Source organism: Centroberyx gerrardi, chromosome 12, assembly GCF_048128805.1.
Source record: "Centroberyx gerrardi isolate f3 chromosome 12, fCenGer3.hap1.cur.20231027, whole genome shotgun sequence".
Classification (NCBI taxonomy): domain Eukaryota; kingdom Metazoa; phylum Chordata; class Actinopteri; order Beryciformes; family Berycidae; genus Centroberyx; species Centroberyx gerrardi.
This window is the reverse complement of record NC_136008.1, coordinates 18,296,450-18,317,028: the sequence shown is the minus strand read 5'-3', so window position 1 is coordinate 18,317,028 and position 20,579 is coordinate 18,296,450. Positions and strand designations below refer to the sequence as shown.

Here is a 20,579-nt window from a genome sequence, read left to right as displayed (position 1 = left end):
GGTAGCGTGGGAGCCTATCAGCTTTGGTAACATAGCTAGCTTGATGTACAAGGACACCCGCTAGACAGAACACTTCTGTCAATGAAGCTGGGAGGGCTTCCATTCCAATCTGGCTAAGGAGCTGCTACAAGAGAACAGGACGCTTGGAGGGCATTTTTTTTTTAACAATTCAGGATTTGGCAGACAAAGAATGACCGCTGGAAATTCTTAAACCTCCAAATGTCGATAAAATAATGGTGTGTTCTGGAAACTTGATAGGGGACTTAGATAAAGGTATTTGCTTGGAGGTCATCATATATCTCTTTCTCTCTCTCTCACACACACACAGACACACACACACACAGGCCAAAGATGCTGAGATTCAAGGGTTTACAGTGTAGCAAATCAAAGTGACACCAACTCATTCACACTGACATTGTAATTCATTGCAGCTGACATAGCAAACACAGAAACACACACACACAAACACACACTCAACACTCCAACACAATGTACCTGATGATGACAGAGACTTCTCTTTCAACAACCCGGTGACTGTTGCCATGGCAGCTGCTCCATTGATCTGATTGGCTGAGTGTAACATCCTGACCCTGCAGGCTCCTCTGCCAGTGTCCTCTGAGCCCTGGACCAACAGGAAGAAGTGGGCGCTCTCACCTTTCACCTCCACCTCAGGCACTGTGGGACAGAGCCAGGGGGGACAGTGGGAAGTAAAGAGCTAATCCACAGCGGGTAGGAAATTCACTTTTTTAACCATATAAATTGATTCAGGCAGGGCATTTTTCAGCTTTTATGGAGGAAATCACAAAAGCCTTGTTTTGAAGGAGGGAAACTAGACTTTCCATTTTCTATCCAATTTTTTATACCCATAATCCTAATATCATTGCCCTGAAACCTCATTAATGGTTCATAGACGATTCAAACCTTGAATCCTACCTCATGTGTAATGCATTCGGACAGGTTTAACTTGTGAAGAGTTGGAAAAAAAGTTAAGCTGGCCATTTCCTCAAGAACTATAACCAACAATCTTTGCTGACGATAGTTATGCTCCTTACTGCAAATATCTGCTAACCTGTAAATTTGTCAACAGAGGCACTGTATCTTTATTTATTTATTTATGGATTGGATCAATATGATGGCTCCATTGTTGCCAAATGGTCACCCTTTTAACACGGGCCTAAATTAAGGCTGAGGACCAGAATAAGTGTCTTACCAGGCAGTGACTTGGGTCTCCTGGCCAGAGACTCTCTCCAGCGCTGCGAGCCGAGTTGGCTGGCTGGAGGCTGGGCTATGGGGGTAATTATACAAGACAGGCAGAACAACGCTCCTACCTGCAGGATACACACACACACACACACACAAAAAATCCATCAAGCAATCATACTCACTATTGATCTTTATCAAATCTACTACTTGAAACTTCCAATCAAGTTCCATGTGTACATTTGACTGAGAATAAATTCATTTACTCAAAAAGGCAAATACAAATGCAAATCATTTACTAAATTGCCAGTTTCTTACTTAGTTGGAAATTATAACCTTATGAGCCAAATGTTTTTCAATATTTGAACTTGGAAAGAAATCCCTGAACCTAGCATTGGTGCTGTTACCTTTCCTCGCAGTGATCTGAGCTGGTCCAACAGTAGCGTAGCTTTCAATGACTTCCCAGACAAACCTCTATAGTTAGAAGTGAAGGAACAATACGATATTAAAGGAGTTAAAGGAAAACTCAAGGATGCCACAATAACAGCACCCCATAACAACAGCCCATAGGGCAATTGCCGGGTCCATTTCAATGCGGATGGAGGCAAACATGATGTTACTTCACTTCCCTTTCCCTTTCCAAGTGTGCGCGTACACACACAAATCTAAGAATAAGGATACAGTTCAAACTGGGTGCTGGACAGCAGGAAGCTGGGCAGGTCTGACAGAGTAACCAACTGAACCAAGTCTAAAGTTGGTCTGTAGTAATGGAAGACCTGGAGATAGAGAGAGAGAGAGAGAGAGAGAGAGAGAGAGAGAGAGAGAGAGAGAGAGAGAGAGAGAGAGAGAGAGAGAGAGAGAGAGAGAGAGAGAGAGAGAGAGAGAAAGAAACAACAGTGAGTCCATAGAACAGTATTTCACAGGCAACAGAACACAGTAGCTGTTAAGGCGGCTTGACTTTAGAGTGGCACGATGGTGTTGAGCTGATAGACTGTCCTTCAACTGGAGGAACCAGGTTCAAACCCCTGTGTTGGCAAGCATTAACCCTGCTGTCTTTGAGCAAGACACTGGATCCCAACCAGCTCCAGAGGTGCCGCTCTGTAAATTGGTTCCAAATCTGGATTTGAAGATCCAATGGCGAGGTGAGCAAAATCCCATTTCTGTACATCCAGAACTGTCCCGGTGTGTGTGGGGGGAGGGGGTGGGAGAAGAGGACCCATGCTCATTGAAACATATTGCTTTTCTAGTCTTAGGGGTCCACAACACAGTTTGGGTTCTAGCTCACAATTAAATAAAAAAGAAAAGAAAATAAAAAACAGGGCACATTCCAACAGTCTTCAATTGCTCTATTTATCTAATAAGCTTATTATGTTATGGAGGGGATCAATAATATATAAACTGTCATTTGGCATAATTACAGGCCATTTGCATATAGAGAAAATTAAAAGAATGCCAAGTAAAGCCTGAAACCCTGGTCTCCTAATTTATGGATCTGGAGCAAAAATGGGGTGCTGGCCTATTGCTGCTAAATCCCTGTACATTAAGAGTAGATGAGGGTTTTAATCAGCCTGGGTCAAATTCCTGGTTTGGCTCCCAAGCTTAAAAAGTTTAATAACCCTTAGCTCTAATTGCCTGAAGAGACCAACTAATCCTCTGACCTGAGGATATTTTGTACCCATTGGCCAGAAAACAGCCAGACACATTGTGAAGACCAGTGTGACATTAATCCAACTCCCTGGGTGGACAGGGTTATAAACAGACTACTGGTTACCTGCTTCATATTGTAATCAGTATTGTAATCCGGTTACTTTTGGATTACCTTCCTTCCAAAGTCTATAAAATATTAAGTGAAAATGGAAAGTTTGTTCCAATTTACAGTCTAATTTGAATGTTATCCTCATCATTTACAATCACAATCCTTTGAAATGGTTTAAATGGCATTTATGACCATAATCTCAAAGATCCAACAAGTAATTACCTATATTTTTAAACGTGACGTCAATCTGATTACTGAGGAGGGCTTTTTTCAGTAGCCGTTACCGATTATGATCATTAATTTCTTGTAATCAGATTGCTGTAATCTAGTTCCATGTAATCTGTAATCCCCTGGGTGCATCTGAGCAGTGCGCTTCATTAAGTGCTGCTGTTCATTAGCACTCTAGTGTCATGTTATGGGGTGTGGTGGTCATCCACATATCACAGGCTGCTGAGAAGACACAGAGCGTGCACCAGCCGTCACTAACCAACACTGACCTAGCATTAGCAGTGCTGTCATATACACAACCAAAGCCAACAAAGTACTTGCATATTTCTATACTCATTTTGGAGACACACCAACATCAGTGGAGACGTGTGTTACACTATTATGCCAATGATGAAATTGTTAAAATCACATTGTCCATGTTTGTTTGAGAAAGGCAGAGGTAACAGTAAAACATGTTTTCTATTGAGTTAGCCAAACAGATGAAGCTTCAACAAGTGGTTGTTCCAAAGTTGCTAATAGGACACTGAGGATGTTTCCAGCGGTAATGATTTTCTGCAGTGCTTGGTTATATTTCACCAAGTCATGCATAGATTTTTGTTGTGGGTTTTAGTGCGTAGGAGTGGTGGTAGACTGAAGGGTTTAAGAAGGGAGTTTGTGACCAGAAGACATGCAGTTCGAATCCCAAAAGAATATGAAATGTACAGCTTTCTCCCCTCCCTCAACAAATACTGTTGACTGCCTCTAAATAACACACTTAAAAAGGGGAAAACATTTCATTTCACCATTCAAATATGTTCAGTCCAAGTTGTAGGGAGGTTTGATCTGCATGAGAACATTAAGTATTGTCTCCCAGAAACAAAACAGAAGAGATTTTCCCAATATTGAAAAATGTGACAGGATCCAGGGGAATATCCCCTACACATAAGTGTACATTCTCTGCTTTGAAACGGACAGCTCTGCTATACGTAGAATTAACTTGATCTATTTGGATGATTCCAGTTAAAGCTAAAAAACACACTTGATACCACAATGTCTGTCTCCCATTTAGTCTGTGAAAAATGGTATGATGGTTTATTCAAAACTCTTCCAAAGTTTCACATAGAAGTATAACTTTGTAGAGAACAATTTAGAAAGGGCAGAAAAGGTGACTAAGGCAGTACCCATGATGATTTTCGTAGGTGGATTGTACATTTTCTGCCTTTGAACTGTTAGCATCACTACAGAATAAATCTCACTCCTTATCGGGGATGGAGGTCTTAAAATTCAGTGACATTCCAGAAATGTCATGACCCCTTGGGAAACCTGCATTTACTAAGTCCATAACATCCATTTATCATTCTTAGCCTATGGAGAAGCTCCAGGCTGCAACCCACTAGACCTCTTGACAATAAGCGGACCCGTAACACCATCCTCTTTAAGTCAAAGGTCAGAAAGTAGTTGTTTGACTGAATGCCAATACAGAAATTTGTTATTCTCACAGTATTGTGCTGTCTGAATTTTATATTGTGCTTGCTTTTTTCTTGTTTAGGTAGGATGAGGAAAAATACTGAAAAACAGGTTATTAACAATGCCTATTTTGAGTCATTGTAATCTAGTGAGTGTTGTTTTTAATGTTTTTAAGACCACAATGGAAATAAGTCTTTGACTTTTTGTGTCAGCCTTTATAATTGTGAGTTGCATGTAGGCTTTCAACATGTGTTTTAAGATATATCCACTGATCTAAGAAATGGAGATTTGGTATCTGGTTTCTATTTTTTGGGAAATTGGTGATGCAAACACATTGACTGCAATGCCAAAGCAATACCCTATAACACCCCGTTTAACAGCACAGTACTGCCTTTTTACTGGGCTTTACTGAATTATACCAGGCAGACCAGGAAAAATAGTGGGTGAAAGCATAATTAATATTTGAAAAGTACATGGGGTGCTTGATATGACATATTGCAAGTGATGTGTCTGGAGGTTATTCCAAATGTGTGATAGATTTAATAAATCTCACATCAAACAAACACCTCGGGTCTGGTACTTGCACAGCACAGCGTACCCTCCCTGCCCACTGAGGCTGTGTGGTGTGCGTGCGTGTGTGTGTGTGTGTTACTAATTTTCAAGTCAGTTACTCCGGCAGCGAGGAGGTATGGTAGTTTTTTGAATATGTGTGTGAGCAGAGTGTACATTGTGTATGTGTGCGAGTCATTATAAAGTCAGTTATCCCAGCAGTGTGGAGATGTGATAGTTTTGTTGTCCTCTGAGTTTTTTTTATTGTGTGCCAAAACAATCACCGCCATCTGCTTCTCTGTACAGGGATCTGATGAGATCAGACACACACACACACCGTCTCCACTCTCCACAGACACATAACTGACTAGCGCACACAAACACACACACCATAACTATCAAACTTTGTTGTGTTAACTGACTTATGAACACACACAAGCACACAACGCAGACTATTTGTCATAAACCCACAGAACAGACAATGGTTAAGATAAACACTACACACATATAATATAGCTATGAGCATTAGTCAGAACAACCACTCTTTCATCACTACTCGGTGTGTGTGTGTGTGTGTGTGTGAAAAGCCAACGTATATTTGTGTGTATGTGTGTGTGTAAAAAGATGGCAACTTGTGTGTTTAATGTGCAGTACAGACATCCTTTCAGCCAATACGTCACAGTGCTACTCCTGTGTGGTTTTCATTATCGTCTTTAATGTGTGTGTGTGTGTGTGTGTGTGCGCGCATGTGTGTGCTATAGACCCCATATCAGACAATAATTTCTTAAGTGCAGCTCCGGTGTGGTTTTTATTGTTATGGTTATTAATCTACATCATAAAACCCATTACAGCTCTATGCTACACCCTCTGTTGTAAAAGACCTCATCTTACACAGAGTACATTCTCTATACAAATACACGGTGTTTACCCTCTGCACACACACATACACACAACCACCCACACCCATAGTATATCCTAAACACACACACACAGACACACACACACACACACGCACAGGCACAGGCACAAGCTCGCACACAGTCTATCCTCTCCATACAGACACACACACATTCTCAAAGTAGAACTGTTATATCCCATAACAGAGACATGGGTTTTATTACTGCTGCCCTTATAAGGTAAAAAGCTCTAATGATGTCATTGATCTCTGAGTCGGTGGCAGACAGTGAGGTAGTGGCAAAAAGATAGGTGGGTAGATTATGAACTCCAATTAGAGATCACCATAAGGCCAACAATCACCCATATAAAAAAGAATGATTAGATTAGATGTTCTTTATTGTCCACAAGGGAAATTCATTTTGTTCAGGTCAGTATCATACTAACAGACAAGACAGTAAATATATAAAAAAATGTATATTATATACATTTTTAGAATTAGTATTAATATTATTGCTAGCTTTATTTTCTTCAAAACTCCATATTCCCTATTGTCATCTAACTTACAATTTATTCTTATTATTACAATGGCTATAATTTCTGAGATTTACATCAGTTTGAAAAGATAAAAATGTTTGGATTAACCAAAAAAATGTGAAGTCATTTTAAGTACTGATTGCTAAGCATCAGCATCATCATTTCAGCATCAGCCACACAATATCAGAGCTCACAATGACTGAAGGCACTTAAAATTTAAAAGTATCGATAGATCAAAGTGTTACTGTAAGCATAGACATACTGACAAAGTCAACAAAACTGCTGACAGACATTGAGTAAAGAAAGGCTTAAAATATGTAAAAAAAATTATAATAAATATAAAAAAATAAAAAATAAAATAAAAATCTGATAATGGGAAAATATAACATGGAATTTGGGGAAAATTCAGAGTCCAAATCTAGGTGGGTTTACCCTAAAAACTACATCAACCCTTGGGTGCTGGCCTTCCTTGATGAGATAATAATCTGTATTCTAACGCTGCGTTCAGGAGAAGTACAAGTGCAGACTCATTTGGCAGATACAATAAGTCTGATTCATTGGACTGATTCGTATGTCACAGGTTCCTCGGTGTGATTAAATGGCAACCAGGAAGTGACCCTTTTGACCTCATTCCCTCTAGACACCCGAAATCATTATGAAACCGGAGTGTACGCAGCTCACCCAGCTGTCTAGCTAGGAGGTAAGAAGTGGGTTGGACTGACGTTAAAGGAACACTTCACTCCCAAATGAAAATGCAGTCATTATCTACTCTCCCCCATGTCAGTCGAAACTCCACTGAAGTTTATAGCAGCAAACACACAGCGAGTTAGCCCCCGTAGCTCCATCTCAGCTTTCTCCCAAACTATTGAAGTTAACGGGGCCATCTTTTAACGGCTCTAACAAAAAAGCATAAAAAGTCCATGGAATTTCTCCAAACAGCTTTTCTTCACTGACAATGCTCTGATGGCGCGCACCCAAAAGCGCTCTGGTAGAAGACTCTGCTTGCTACTGTAGCATGACTGTTGGCGCATTCGAGAACAAAGCTTTGTCAGTGAGGAAATATATAGGAGATAATGAGGTAAATATTGGACTTTTGGACCCACGCTGCAATCGTTAGGCTACAAAACACTTGGATTATGCTGCACGAGCTGTTTGGAGAAATTTGATGGAGATTTTATGCATTAAGACTGAGATGGGACAGCTTCAATGGAGTTTTGACTGATATGGGGATGAGAAGATAATGACTCAATTCTCATTTTGGGGTGAACTATTCCTTTAAGTTTGGCTGAAGTTAAGTGAGGCGACTGGCTTTAGGAGATCGGGAAGAAGGTTAAATTCAAGAGCGGGGAAAGTTAAGGTTGGAAGGTAAAGATGTAAAAAGTAGTGAAGGATGAACTCACCTCAGAATGGAGCTTGTGGTCTGTAGTGGTGTAGGGAGTTTGCAGGAGACTGGACGCTGATATCTGACGCTCTGGGGAACACAAGGAGAAGCCCTCGAAACGCAGCTCCGACACACACTGAGGCAGGCACACACACACACACACACACACACACACACAAGCGCATACACAAAGGAGAGAGAAAAGGACACAAAGTGTTAGTTCTTATGCTATATCACGCAGCTGTAAAGCATTTTGCCTCAGACAATTTTATTGCATACAAACGCACACATACGCAATCTCTACTTGTTGGAAATTTGTTGTTATACTACATATCACAGAGCTTTAGAAAATAGTATTAGGTCTCAGACAAACTGCCACATGATAAATGCTATATATCACACAGCTATCAAGTGTTTGTTCTCAAATTCACTCACACAAAAATAGCAGTGGCTGTGCTGTATATCACATGGCTGTAGAGTAAGTAGTACACGTACACACACACACACACACACACACACACACACACACACACACACACACACACACACACACATTAGTTGTTATGCTATGTATCACACGGCTGTAGAGTGGTGGTGGTTGTTCTCAGACAGGCTTCTATTCCTTTGGGAATTCTCCTTTGTTCCACCGCTCTCCCACTGAGAAGCTTTTACTGACTGACTGCCTGAGCCCACTCACTTCTGAAGGCAGTGACTTAGAAAAGGTCACTTTAGTGAAGGAGAAGTTGCATGCTTGCATCAGCATCCTCAAAGCACGACAAGAGCAGAAACTTTTTTTTTTTTCAAGCATGCGATTGTGAAGCTAGTCACCTGGGAGATAAATTCCACTATTCAGATTGGCCCTCTTGTGTTTTGTTATGTTATGTTTTTTGTCCCCCCCTACCCACCCACCTATTGACACAGCATGTTTGCTATTAACACTTTATACTGAATATTAACAACAGATGTCTGTTGTTCCCAACTACATGCAGATGTGCTGGAAGTGACAGAGCTTACATTGATTGCAATACGGTTTGAAAGTGCAATTTTAGAGAGTTTTGTGTCATTTTTTAAGCATTTTCTTACAACAAATTTCAAGGCAGGATACACACACAAATACATTCAACGCACGAGCAGTAGTACAATGATGTAGGGCTGCAGCTATCGATTATTTTAGTAATCGAGTATTCTACCGATTATTCCATCGATTAATCGAGTAATCGGATAAGAAATACTTTTGCTTTATTAAAGAGCAATAGTAAATATACAAAAGAGAAAAGCTGTCCGCACGAAGCTGTCCATACGACACTGTGATTTACTGAAAACGAGGTGAAATAATAATTATTATTGATATTTATTACTAGGCCTAAATATCATACAAGTTCATAAGACTGGCTAATGTACATTTATTTACTATGTTGAAGGGTTGCCCTACACCTGCTGACCCTACTCACTGCAATCAAACTAAACTGAATATACCTGCTGTATTGGACTGGTGCATTTTAGGCTCCAATTGCTACTTACACCACCTGATATTTTGCTTTCTGGGGTATTTTATGCATCACTGTGAGGGGAGTAGGTGTGTGTGTGTGTGTGTGTGTGTGTGTGTGTGGGGGGGGGGGGTGTATGTGTGTGTGACTATCATAATAATAACATGAATGAAGCTCAGGCTTTCACAAATTGACTGCAGCATTTTATTTTCTGTGGTTATTTTCTTGAGCAAAACTTAGCTAACTTAGGGACATCATAACTAGCCACCATATTGATTTACGTTCTTAACTAGCCATTACATATAGCCATAATTAACGTGCATTCTTTACTAGCCTTCATCTCATCCCGTTTTAATATTAAGTGCTGACTCCGCCCACCCGGGCCAGTTTCGGCGTACGCCGGTAGCAATTACAAGTGGACCCTATCCTACAGTCCCTGCTCTCAGCGGAGGGAAGGAGCTACACTGTGTGTGGGAAGCGCTGTGACCGTCAGACCTCTCTGGATTAGACAAGCAAGTAGAGAAAACCGGCATCAGCCGAACCAATTTATTGCCAAATGCTTTGGGATTCAACACATTAACATTGCTTCCCATGGTCAGAAAAAGTCGGCAGATTTGTCGCTAGTCGCTTTTGAGAAATAAAGTCGCCAGGGGGGTCTGAAAAGTCGCTAAGTCTAGCGACAAAGTCGCCAAGTTGGCAACACTGGATCCGAAACTTTGGACACTTTCTGTCGTTTTCTCTGGCCTGTCTCTTCTCTTCGCCCCTCGCTATTTTCTCTCTCTTTCTCCAGCGCGTTGTGCAACAGTAATAATCATCCGTGCGAAGCGTGTATATAGTTATATGGATTAAACGAAGCTTCGATGCAAAGAATTTGCATCGATGATTTTTAGTAATCGAGTTACTCGAGTTTCTCGAGGAATCGTTTCAGCCCTACAATGATGGATTGCTTATAAATAACTTTAATTAAAATTTTCTGCAAAGAATAACGGGTTGGCCTAATGTTACTAGAAAATGTAGATAGAAAGTCTGTAGATAGAAAGTCTGTGCCTGTGATATCCTTTAAGAGCGTATAATCATATCCTAACTGTATATATTGCATATTGTCACGAGCAACAATGTGGCTAAAGCAACTGCTGAAAGCCTACAGTATATGGGCTGCTCTATTCATAGGCATTTCCAAACATCTGTCATTCCCATCTGTAATTGGAGTTTCCCTTGCTTTTGGAGAAAGTACATAATAAATTCAACTGAGACAGTGAATGCCTTTTTGGGGGCAAAATTTTCCTTTAAATGGTGGGAAAAAACACCAAGGGAAGAGTGTAGAGATTTTAATACATGGGGAAAAAGTCTGATCATTGCAATTTAAACGACCAGGCTCAGATGCTACCTATGGATTCACACAGTCTCTTCCCTTACCCCTTTTCTCTGAAAGAGCCTCGATCAGATCTTTATCATACAGACGAGAGCACAGGTAATGCATTGTTACTTTGCATTGTTATACACTGTATACATTAGGGCCCAATCAATATATATGTACACCAATATCATTGCCCAATATTGGTCATTCACAGATGTCCAAAGAGTTTTGTTGGGTCGAATTGGGTCAAGGAGTCAAAGTCAAGGAAGAACAGGATAGGGTAAAATTACATTGGATAGTAAGGCCACTTCCTAGTGTGTCACGGTAATTTCCTTAGGTACATCTAAAATGTCTGCCATAGAATTTGGATATTACTGTAATGGAAATGAGCATAAACAGTGCTTGAGACTCAGAAAGTTGAAAACGTTCAACCCAACTTAAACGCAACTAGAAATTTTGGCTACATGTTGTCTTTGCCAACGCATCAGCTTTTGGAGCCTCGTGCACAGAGTTATTTCCATGACAGCATTATCAAAAGTCCTGGCAGCAATCTCAAGTGCATCAAGCAAATGACCTTTCAGGAATGTTGAACGGGAATGCTCTCTCTACATGATGTGTGGGTGATTCTGAAGTCTGGGCTCCCATGTCCACTTGCCCTCATTTGACTCTTGTACAGATGGCATTATTTAGCACAAAGATGCAACTTCTGAGGTGTTTCGAGACGCTTCAGGTATATTTTCTCTTCTTCTACCGGTTGGTGATGAAAGTGAAGAATCATCACAAAATGGCAACCAGATACCTCAGCGACAGAAAAAGACGACACCGAGCAACAGTATGAGACATAAAGGAAAACTCCACGACAAAACAGATTGCTGATGCTCCCCAGAGAACAGTGGAGGAACAACAGTGGAAGAACGGAGCAAATTGGCCAATTCTATCCAGAGACAAAAAACCACTGCACCTGCCAGAGTTTTCCCTTAATGAGAAAAAAGTACAAGTAGGCGTGAAGCAATCTCCAGAGTAGTGTCGCAATAGCAACAACAAATGCTCTCATCTCACCTCAGCCTAGTCACTTTAGTCAACACCCTTTTTTACATGGTGGTTTCAAAAATAATCTGGATGGCGTGGATTACACTACCAGTCAAAAGTTTGGACACAATTAATTGAATGTACTATGTTTTTCATTATCTTAAAGCCATTTTTATCTAAAGGCTTACCCTTAAATGCTTGAAATTTGTTTTTTAGACAAATATAAATAGTGAAGTTGATGCCTATGCATGAGGCAACTCAAGAAAAATGCGTGTCCAAACTTTTGACTGGTAGTGTATATCCTAAGGACATCCTCCATCCCTGTAATGAAGACAATGAGGGTGAGAACAGTCATTAAAACCCTCATTCTCTTCTAAATTGGCTAAATGTTGCTTTACAGTGGAGTGTCCCTCTAGCTCTTATGAAGGAAAGAACAGCACTGGACCTGCATGTCAACAACACTGACTGGTATTGTCCTTTAAATAAAGAAATTGCCTGCAGGCGATGTCCTTTTGCCTTAGCCCCGAACACCAATCAAATGCAGCCGACGCCTCGGAGAGCGAGGTCGAGTCGGAGCGGGGCCAGTCGGGGCACGGCCGGGTCGGGTCTGTCAGGGCAACGCAGAGCAATTTCCCATAACCCCGCACTGACCTCCGGTGATTCCTCTAGATTCATTCAGCAGCGGTGAATGAATGACCTCTCCCCCACAGTGTCAGAAAATTTCCTCTATTAAAAAAAATACTTGAAAATGGCCTTGCTCACACAGCATTATATCAATTCAAATCAAAGCCATTTTAGCTGAAAATGGTACAGGAACTAATACTGAGAACATGAATCAGGTCCCTGAACCAGAAGAAGGAAATGCCGTATTTTCTATGCCGCCTTTCTAGCTGTGTGCTCCATTCTACAGAGAACAGTGTTCACTGTACGAAGGGCCGGGCTGGCAGTAAGTTCATAAGGACACAGCTTCTTCTCATGCCCTCTCCTTGTCCAGAACACACACACACACACACACACACACACACACACACACACACACACACACACACACACACACACACACACACACACACACACACACACACACACAGTAATACAGTCAAAAGAGGTGGTGCTCCAACTTAAGTGAACAGAGTAGGATGGAGCGGTTCATAGTTCAGCTTATTTCTCAAATTCTGACTTTATTTTTATTTGGCTTGCAGTCCTCCTTTATATAAATGGCATCTCATACACACCTCTTTCCATCCTAGCTTCTTTTATATGATCAGCAGCCCTACCTCAATAGTTCTGCAACACACACACACACACACACACACACACACACACACACACATATACTGTATTTGCATCCTTCCATCTTTACATTCTTCTCTTTAGGCAAACTATCCTCCCCTCAGCAGCTGTCACCTACATACACATTTTTCTACGTCTACCTTCTAGTAACTGACAAACAGCCTCTCCATAGTGCTCTAGTGCGCACGCACATACACACACACACAGACCCCTATCTAATATCTTTATTTTCCTCTCTCTAATAACCCGGGCCCCTTTCTCCTCCAGAGTTCTGTGTCACACACACCCACTCTGCCATGTTTGTGACCATTACATTGTTTTTCAGCAGAAACTAATGCCACTGTCAGGCTGTTCTCGCAGGCTCAGGTGTGTGCCGTGTGCAGTGTGTGTGCTGTAGCTTTGAATCCGACTCATGATCTTTCTCTACCTTCATCCCCGTCTCTCTACACTCAGTACTATTAAAGCCGAGATGGACGAAATAAATTGTGCAAAAAGACAGTAGACTAATTGTTCCCTGAAAAACACACCAATCCTCTGCTTTCTCTCTTCCCCACACTCTTCCACACCATCTAATATCCTCACCTTCTTCTCTCTGATGACCAGGCCTCCCCTCCACAGTTCCCTGTGGTCGATACAGCTGTCTAGGTCAGTCGGCTCCACCAGACTGGCACCCAGGTAGGACGCCGCTTTCTGCCACCTGGACACAAAAAGTCCCAGAGGATCACTCAATGACCCACACAGGGGATCTGAGGGAACATCTATCCATTGAGCCCTAATTCAAGTCAAGTCCCCATTTTCACATACAGGTAGGAATAACTGTACAGCAGCAATAACAAATTCACAGGATTTAATGTAGCCATCCCTCATGCCATAAACTCGAGAGAGGGCTTCCGTAGAAATCCTGCTGTGTTGGTATGTCATTAAAAATTAAAAGTTCAATACCACAAAGCTTATTAACAAAAAGAAAATGTATGTTTATTCGCTTGTGTGTTTTTAATCGTTAGTGTAATTCAACAGTTGCTCATAATATTTACTTTAATTATGGCTCTTCAGCTCCCCCTGGTGGTAAAAAGATGATCTAAAAGGTGAGGCTGGGAACATGCCAGATATTGATGCTGCTGTCTTTTCTGTATTCTGAGCCGACCTTGTTTCAAGTTTATTTACCATTTACATAAACATTGGATGCTTTGCTCCCAATTAGGCTGCCCTAACGCCCTTTTTAAAAGGTTCTGTCAGACCCAGACTTTGAAATAAATGCCTAGATGCACCGAACCTCATGTCTTCCTCTGAGTTACTTCTGCAGACAGATTGACCAGATTACAGAAAACAACTCCCTGCTGCACAGAGAGAAGTGACTGACTAATGAAATGTTCTCCTCCTATTTTTCCCAGCCCAATAACTTCTATTAAAATTACAGTTTAACTGTCTCGTCTCATTCCACATCTAAAGACCCTCTCATTTCCCAACAGATGGCGATGTTAAGAGTTTAATTAAGCGGATACAAGAAATCCTGTAGTGCCGATTTTATGGAGAATGTGAACAAAAACAAAACAATCATTCTGCTCACAACGGTCCTTCTGAAATCTGAACAAACTTCCCAATGTGCACTTCTTGTGATGGTTTTAACAAATTATTATTATCCATTCAAGTGTGACCACAGTGAACTAAAAGGTGTGTATATATGGGCATATACTGTATGTATGCTGTGAATAAAGTGATTTTGAAGGGCGCGTGTGCGTGTGTGAGTGAGCCTGCATGTTTTATGAAGTTTATTTATCATTAGCATGTTGTGCAACTCCAATGAAAGGATGAATAAGCATTTTTTGACTCCTCACCCGTTGGCATGCTGTGTGACTACAGTGACCTTAGCAGCGTGCCAGCAGGCCATGTGTTTGAGGGCTCCCAGCAGAGGCAGCAGGTCCTTTAGAGCAGGGGACTGCTCAGCATTGGCCAACACCAGCACATCCAACAGGGCTTTACCTGGGGAGAAAAACAGAACAAACCGTAGCATACATAACTCTATAGGTGTTCATGAGGGGTCAATGAACCAAACTGGTCACTCTGGGGACCCGTAGTCCACACCACTTTGAAATCTTAGTCTTAACAACATAATTGTAACCCATTTCCAATAACAGAATTCCAATCCAACAATAAAAAGTAGATTCCCCTAGGAAATATAACTTCCTCCTGTGTCCCAGAAGCAACTTTTCAAGAAGTAATATTGCCTGTTTGCAATTATTAAATCTGAAATGTTGAATGCCAGTAGTGGCTCCAGTTCCCCAGCACAGCTAATGTTGGAGGTTGACTGCTCCTGAACTCCTGTGGAGGTGTGTGCTAAAAAATGTTCCTCCAAAGTGAATCCTCACTTCAGGAGGCAGCCTCACTAAAAAGCCGAGCCTAAGTGAAAGTTTCCAATCTGCCCAGTGGAGAGAACATATTTTTTGAAGTGCAGTAGACCACCTTTCCTACAGGGCTACAGCAGGCAGATTTTCAAAACCTAATTGCTTGAAATTGGACGGGATCCTTATCACACAGCTGAAGAGCTAACGTTTGGCTACAGGTAGGTGGTTTTAATTCCTCGTCTTCTGCAGGTTTTGGCTGAGACAGACCTCTCATCGTTTTGTGTCAGAAAAATATAATGTAACTCCTTGCTGCACACTCACACATACAGTATAAACTTAAACAGTTAGCAATAATTTGAGCTAGGGATGTTAAGTTTGAAGAAAGCCATAAACACAATTCAGTGTTTTGCTTCTGACGATTCAACACAATATGCTGACACCCATTATGCTTCAAAGTGTTTCAAGAAATGAGTGGAGAGCTGGAGGGGTCGACTGTACCTGGAGCTGGTAGTTTGTCTGACAGCAGGTGTAGACCTTCTGCTGCCTCCTCCAACAGCCTGTTAGATAAAGACATGCAGCAGATCAGATCAGAGGGACCTGGAGGCCGAAGGGCCCAAATGTCATATTTGGACATTGATTCTGTGTGACAAATTGATGTCCTCTTGTGTATCACCAATAAGCTTCTTGTTATAGCTATAAATAAGCAAATAATCTCAAAATCACTCCACTGATGTAATTATATTTGTGTAAAAAGCTGTCAGATTAAATATCAGAATCAGAAACTTTTATTCGCCAAGTATGGAAGTATGGAACTGTCTCACTCTGTGAACCCATTAGAAGGCCCAAAACTATTTGTGGAGGGCCAAAGTTGGACCATGAAAAGTTTAACATGGTCAGAAAATGAAATCTTATCACAGCTCAAACAGACATAACACATACATACACACATCTCCAACACATACTTGCAACGGCATCCAGAAAAAAACACAAGCACATAACCACAAACAGTATATCAAATCACAGGAAATTCCACTGGTCCCTCACTCTGTCAGTGTTGGCTGGTCATCCGGTTGGTCCTGTGCCTCCTGGTCACTCAGAGAACTAATACACGACTCCAAAGCATTCGGCCTCTCCTCTTCACTGTCAATCTTCTGATGACCCGCCCCCAGCTCCTCCCAGTCTGAGCTGCAAAACTAAAATGAAAACAGCTGATATAGACTCAGGGTATAAAACATTAGGACCACCTTACAAATAATGAGTTGCAGTCCCTTTTGCCCAGTCCTCGTCTCAACTGTCTCTATACTTAAAAATCCTACTTAAACATGTCCCCTAAAATTGCATATTCCCTTTATCATTCAAGTGAACTGAAAAGGAAAACAAAAATGCTATATGTGTACATATATACAAGCAGCTCCATCTGTAAATTTGATAAGGTGAAAAGCCAATAACGCATCTGGACATTCTCCTCCTGTTTTAAAGTTTCTAGGAAGCACAAATACATTCTTAGGAGAACTATGCTACTGAAAAGGTAGCACTGAAGAGCAATATCTGGTGTGTATGTTAGGGTGGAAACACACTAAAGGATTTTTTTGACAGTTCCAAAGTTATTATTCTAAAGCCTAGGAGGTTACACTTCACCCTCTGCGAAATCTAGCAGGGAGAGTATTGATCATCATTTCACCCAATCCTAATTTGCTCAAAGCTTGTGGTTAGTAAAAGAAATTGGACTGCAAACAGTGTCAGGTTGGTATATAGACTAATATGAATAAAAACCAACCTCTCATGACAGTAGCTTTTCATATACTTAGGAAAAGGGAATCACCATCCCAGTGCAGCTAAATTTTCAAGTTCATGTAACTCCAATAAAGGCTCTGAGAAATTCTATAACAATGAACTTTCACACCTGATTTCTACTTTAATGTGAGACAGTCTAACTGGAGCTGAATCTGATCAAAGTCTTATACTGAATTTCAACCGTTATACAAGCTAATATTATTCACTAGCTTTGATGGACAGCCAATGTGATTACATTCAATAAGATGCTCAGATCTGTATGAGGTAGCCTAAATGATGTGGGGATCGATTCAGTTCACCCGAATGATCTTCATAATATAACAGTAGCAGTCAAGAATAATCACAGTCTTGACAGAAGTCTATATAGAACTAGGAATGGGCCATGAAGGAGGGCTTCTTTAACCATAGGTGCTATTGTAATTGGAGTTTTTGTCAGGATAGTTGGCTGTTATTTTACACTATTTGGACATGCAATAATATGCTCCTCTAGTCGATCTGGACACTTCTGTTGAGTCTTGCTTTTACTGACTGATTTGGGATTAGTGTGTCCGATCTATGGACAAAGGCACTTAAGTTGTAGTAGGTTGCTCTAGGCACTACTTGTACCTGTGATGCCCTTAACGAATCTCTTGAATATCTTACCTGCGCTGTTCTGTGACAAGCCTGGACAGCCAAGTACCACCTCTGAACTGACGGGCTGCCACTGAGAGAACAAGCTGGGAAAACATGCATGGGGAAAAGGAATAAGGGTTATAGAGTTAATATGTGCTAAAAGGTTAAGGGTGCACACTGGCGATACAGTCTCATTTTGGAAAATGAATGGTTACACACTAACCCTGAAAGACAAACAGCAGTTTAAGTATAAACAGTCAGGGTCAAGGATGCACAGACAGGCTTACCTGGGAACACCGAGATCCCTCTTGCTGATTCCTGACTTGAGATGGACTCAAGTCTGTTATACAGCCACTTCACTGGCTCCAGAGCTGTGATCAATGATAACTGAGCTGTCAGACTTCATCACAGTCATTCATAGAGATCACTGCTTGCTATACAAGATTAAAATAGATAAACCTGACAACCTCCTGGATTAGCATGTTTTTTCACTCCACGGGCTGCTATTCAATGTTGACAGCCTTGTCACAGAAATTAGCACAGTATGCCAATACATTTTTTAACGTTATCCTTTAATGTCCTGTCAGCTGCCAACTCCTAAAGGAAACTCGAGTGCCATTCTCTCTTTCACTCTATAAAGGTTTGGACTGTTTAACACGTTTACAATCTAATGTTGTTGACCTCACTCTGTCTGTGAACAAACTAAGCTAAATAAAGGCTAACAATGTGGATTTTGACAGCTTCACTGGACAAGCAAAGCAGAGTTTTTCTTCATTGACATAACGTTAAGAGCCTTCCTCTCTCTCTCTCTCTCTCTCTCTCTCTCTCTCTCTCTCTCTCTCTCTCTCTCTGAATAATGTTTAAGAATTTAATGTTTACAAGTATTTAAGTGAGTTAGGTGACCACACTCAGTGTTTTATTTTGATTACGAGCAAGCGATGTTAGGAGTTGTGAGGCTTGTGACAGGTCCACTGGCTAACTAGCCTAGACTTAGCAACGTTAACATTAGCACTAACGTTATCTGGTCAGTTTCAAAGGGGAATGGCAACTTACATTTAAAATCCTCCAGCCCGTCGTTTTCAGTTTGGCAAAAAGACACAACCAACACGTATCGGTCCATCTCTTGAAATCATTAGTAGAGCATAAAAATAGCTAGGAGTAAAATTAAGTGTAGCGACACTATCAAAACAGTTTTCGTCTTTTCGCGCACTGTCAAATTTCCCACCAGTTCTTCTTCTTCTGTAGATTTAATCGGCGGTTGGTATCCAACGACAAGGTGCGTCACCGCCACCTAGTGGACTGGAGTGTGGGCTGGAAACTACCAGCTCGCCCTGTTTCTCTCACAAATCTAGAGAGCAAAGTTACATCTGCATCAGATGTTGATCTTTTCATTCTCCCCCTCAAACACTATTTTACCCCTCCTTCTCTCTCTCCCTCTCCTACAGTACACAGTGCATTAAAGGAATAGTTCACCCTCATGCCAGTTGAAACACAGGTGAAGTTTGTCCATATAACACACAGGGAGGTTGCCAGCACAACTCCATAGCAGCATTCTCCAAAACAACTGAAGTCAGTGGGGACCAGTTCTTCAGAGTTCCCAAAAGACCTATATTTACACCATAATTTAGTGCAAATCTTAACTACAGCTGATTGATTTGCAACAAATAATGATGTATAGGTCTCTCTATTCACAGTGTGATTGGCTGTTTTTGTTTTGGAACTCTAAAGAACAGGTCCCCATTGACTTCAGCTGTTTTGGAGAAGGCTGCTACAAAGTTGTGCTGGCAACCTCCCTGTGTGTTATATGGACTAACAAATTTCACCTGTGTTTCATTTGGCATGAGGGTGAGTAGATGATGACAGAATTTTCATTTTTGGGTGAACTATTCGTTTAACATGTGCTGCACCGGCTCCATCTCCTGGCAGAGATCATATCTTCATGTGGTACGTTCCCCTATTTAAAACACCACAGAAGCAGGAATTTTTATCTCCATTCTGTGCTGATGACTTTTTGTCTACACAGTGATGGTGGCAGCTGACCCTTCTCTGGACTTTTGTCCATGTGTCTTAGTGAGTACCACCAACCCAACATATCAATGCTGTATCAGCTGTGTACCAAAGTCTCATTCTCTCTCTCTACTTTTTTCATTTGTATGCCGTATAGTAAAATGTGACCCCTGTTTCCATGTTACAAACCACCAGAAATCTGATGACCATCCTTAACAGTTGTAGCTCTCCCCTATCCTTTTATCCATGTGGTTTCCTCCTTTATTTTACTCAAACTGTTCAGCACTATCTGCTATGCTACTCTTAATTCACTTTCAGAGAGATGGACAAGTTTCCTTATGTGGTCTTTTGGTAATATATCGCTAGTGTTCTGCAGAGAGCGCTCATCTCCAATATTGTCTGTGTATTATCTCAGATGATATTATCCCCTATGTATAGTAAGTGTCACATTCTTAAAACCAAGCCAAACCTTTAAATGTTTTTTTTAAATAGCAAAAACGATTGAAGGCCAATGAAAAAAATAGGATTTTTTTGAGAAACAAAGTTTCTTGAGCATAAGGTTTTTCAGAAGTATAATGAAGCCACTTCAGTGTATCAAGCATTGCTGGACAGGGATTTTATTAAAAAATAGTTTATGTTACTAAACTGTAAATACACTATATGTCCA

The 20,579-nt window shown here is 41.1% G+C and overlaps 1 protein-coding gene across 1 annotated transcript in view; it reads right to left on the bottom strand.

Moving 5' to 3' along the window:
* Nucleotides 1-19,025, bottom strand: part of mtbp (MDM2 binding protein) — a 34,460-nt gene extending 15,435 nt beyond the window's left edge. Inside the window, exons 1-12 of the mRNA XM_071895843.2 lie at nucleotides 18,959-19,025; nucleotides 18,193-18,276; nucleotides 17,936-18,009; nucleotides 16,544-16,692; nucleotides 15,998-16,056; nucleotides 14,993-15,137; nucleotides 13,740-13,854; nucleotides 8,011-8,127; nucleotides 1,882-1,976; nucleotides 1,608-1,674; nucleotides 1,211-1,328; nucleotides 496-675 (exon numbers count right to left, since the gene is read on the bottom strand). Coding sequence (XP_071751944.2) covers nucleotides 496-675; nucleotides 1,211-1,328; nucleotides 1,608-1,674; nucleotides 1,882-1,976; nucleotides 8,011-8,127; nucleotides 13,740-13,854; nucleotides 14,993-15,137; nucleotides 15,998-16,056; nucleotides 16,544-16,692; nucleotides 17,936-18,009; nucleotides 18,193-18,276; nucleotides 18,959-19,025 — 1,270 coding nt within the window. The remainder of the gene's footprint in view (nucleotides 1-495; nucleotides 676-1,210; nucleotides 1,329-1,607; nucleotides 1,675-1,881; nucleotides 1,977-8,010; nucleotides 8,128-13,739; nucleotides 13,855-14,992; nucleotides 15,138-15,997; nucleotides 16,057-16,543; nucleotides 16,693-17,935; nucleotides 18,010-18,192; nucleotides 18,277-18,958) is intronic.
* Between the last annotated feature and the right edge of the window lie 1,554 nt (nucleotides 19,026-20,579).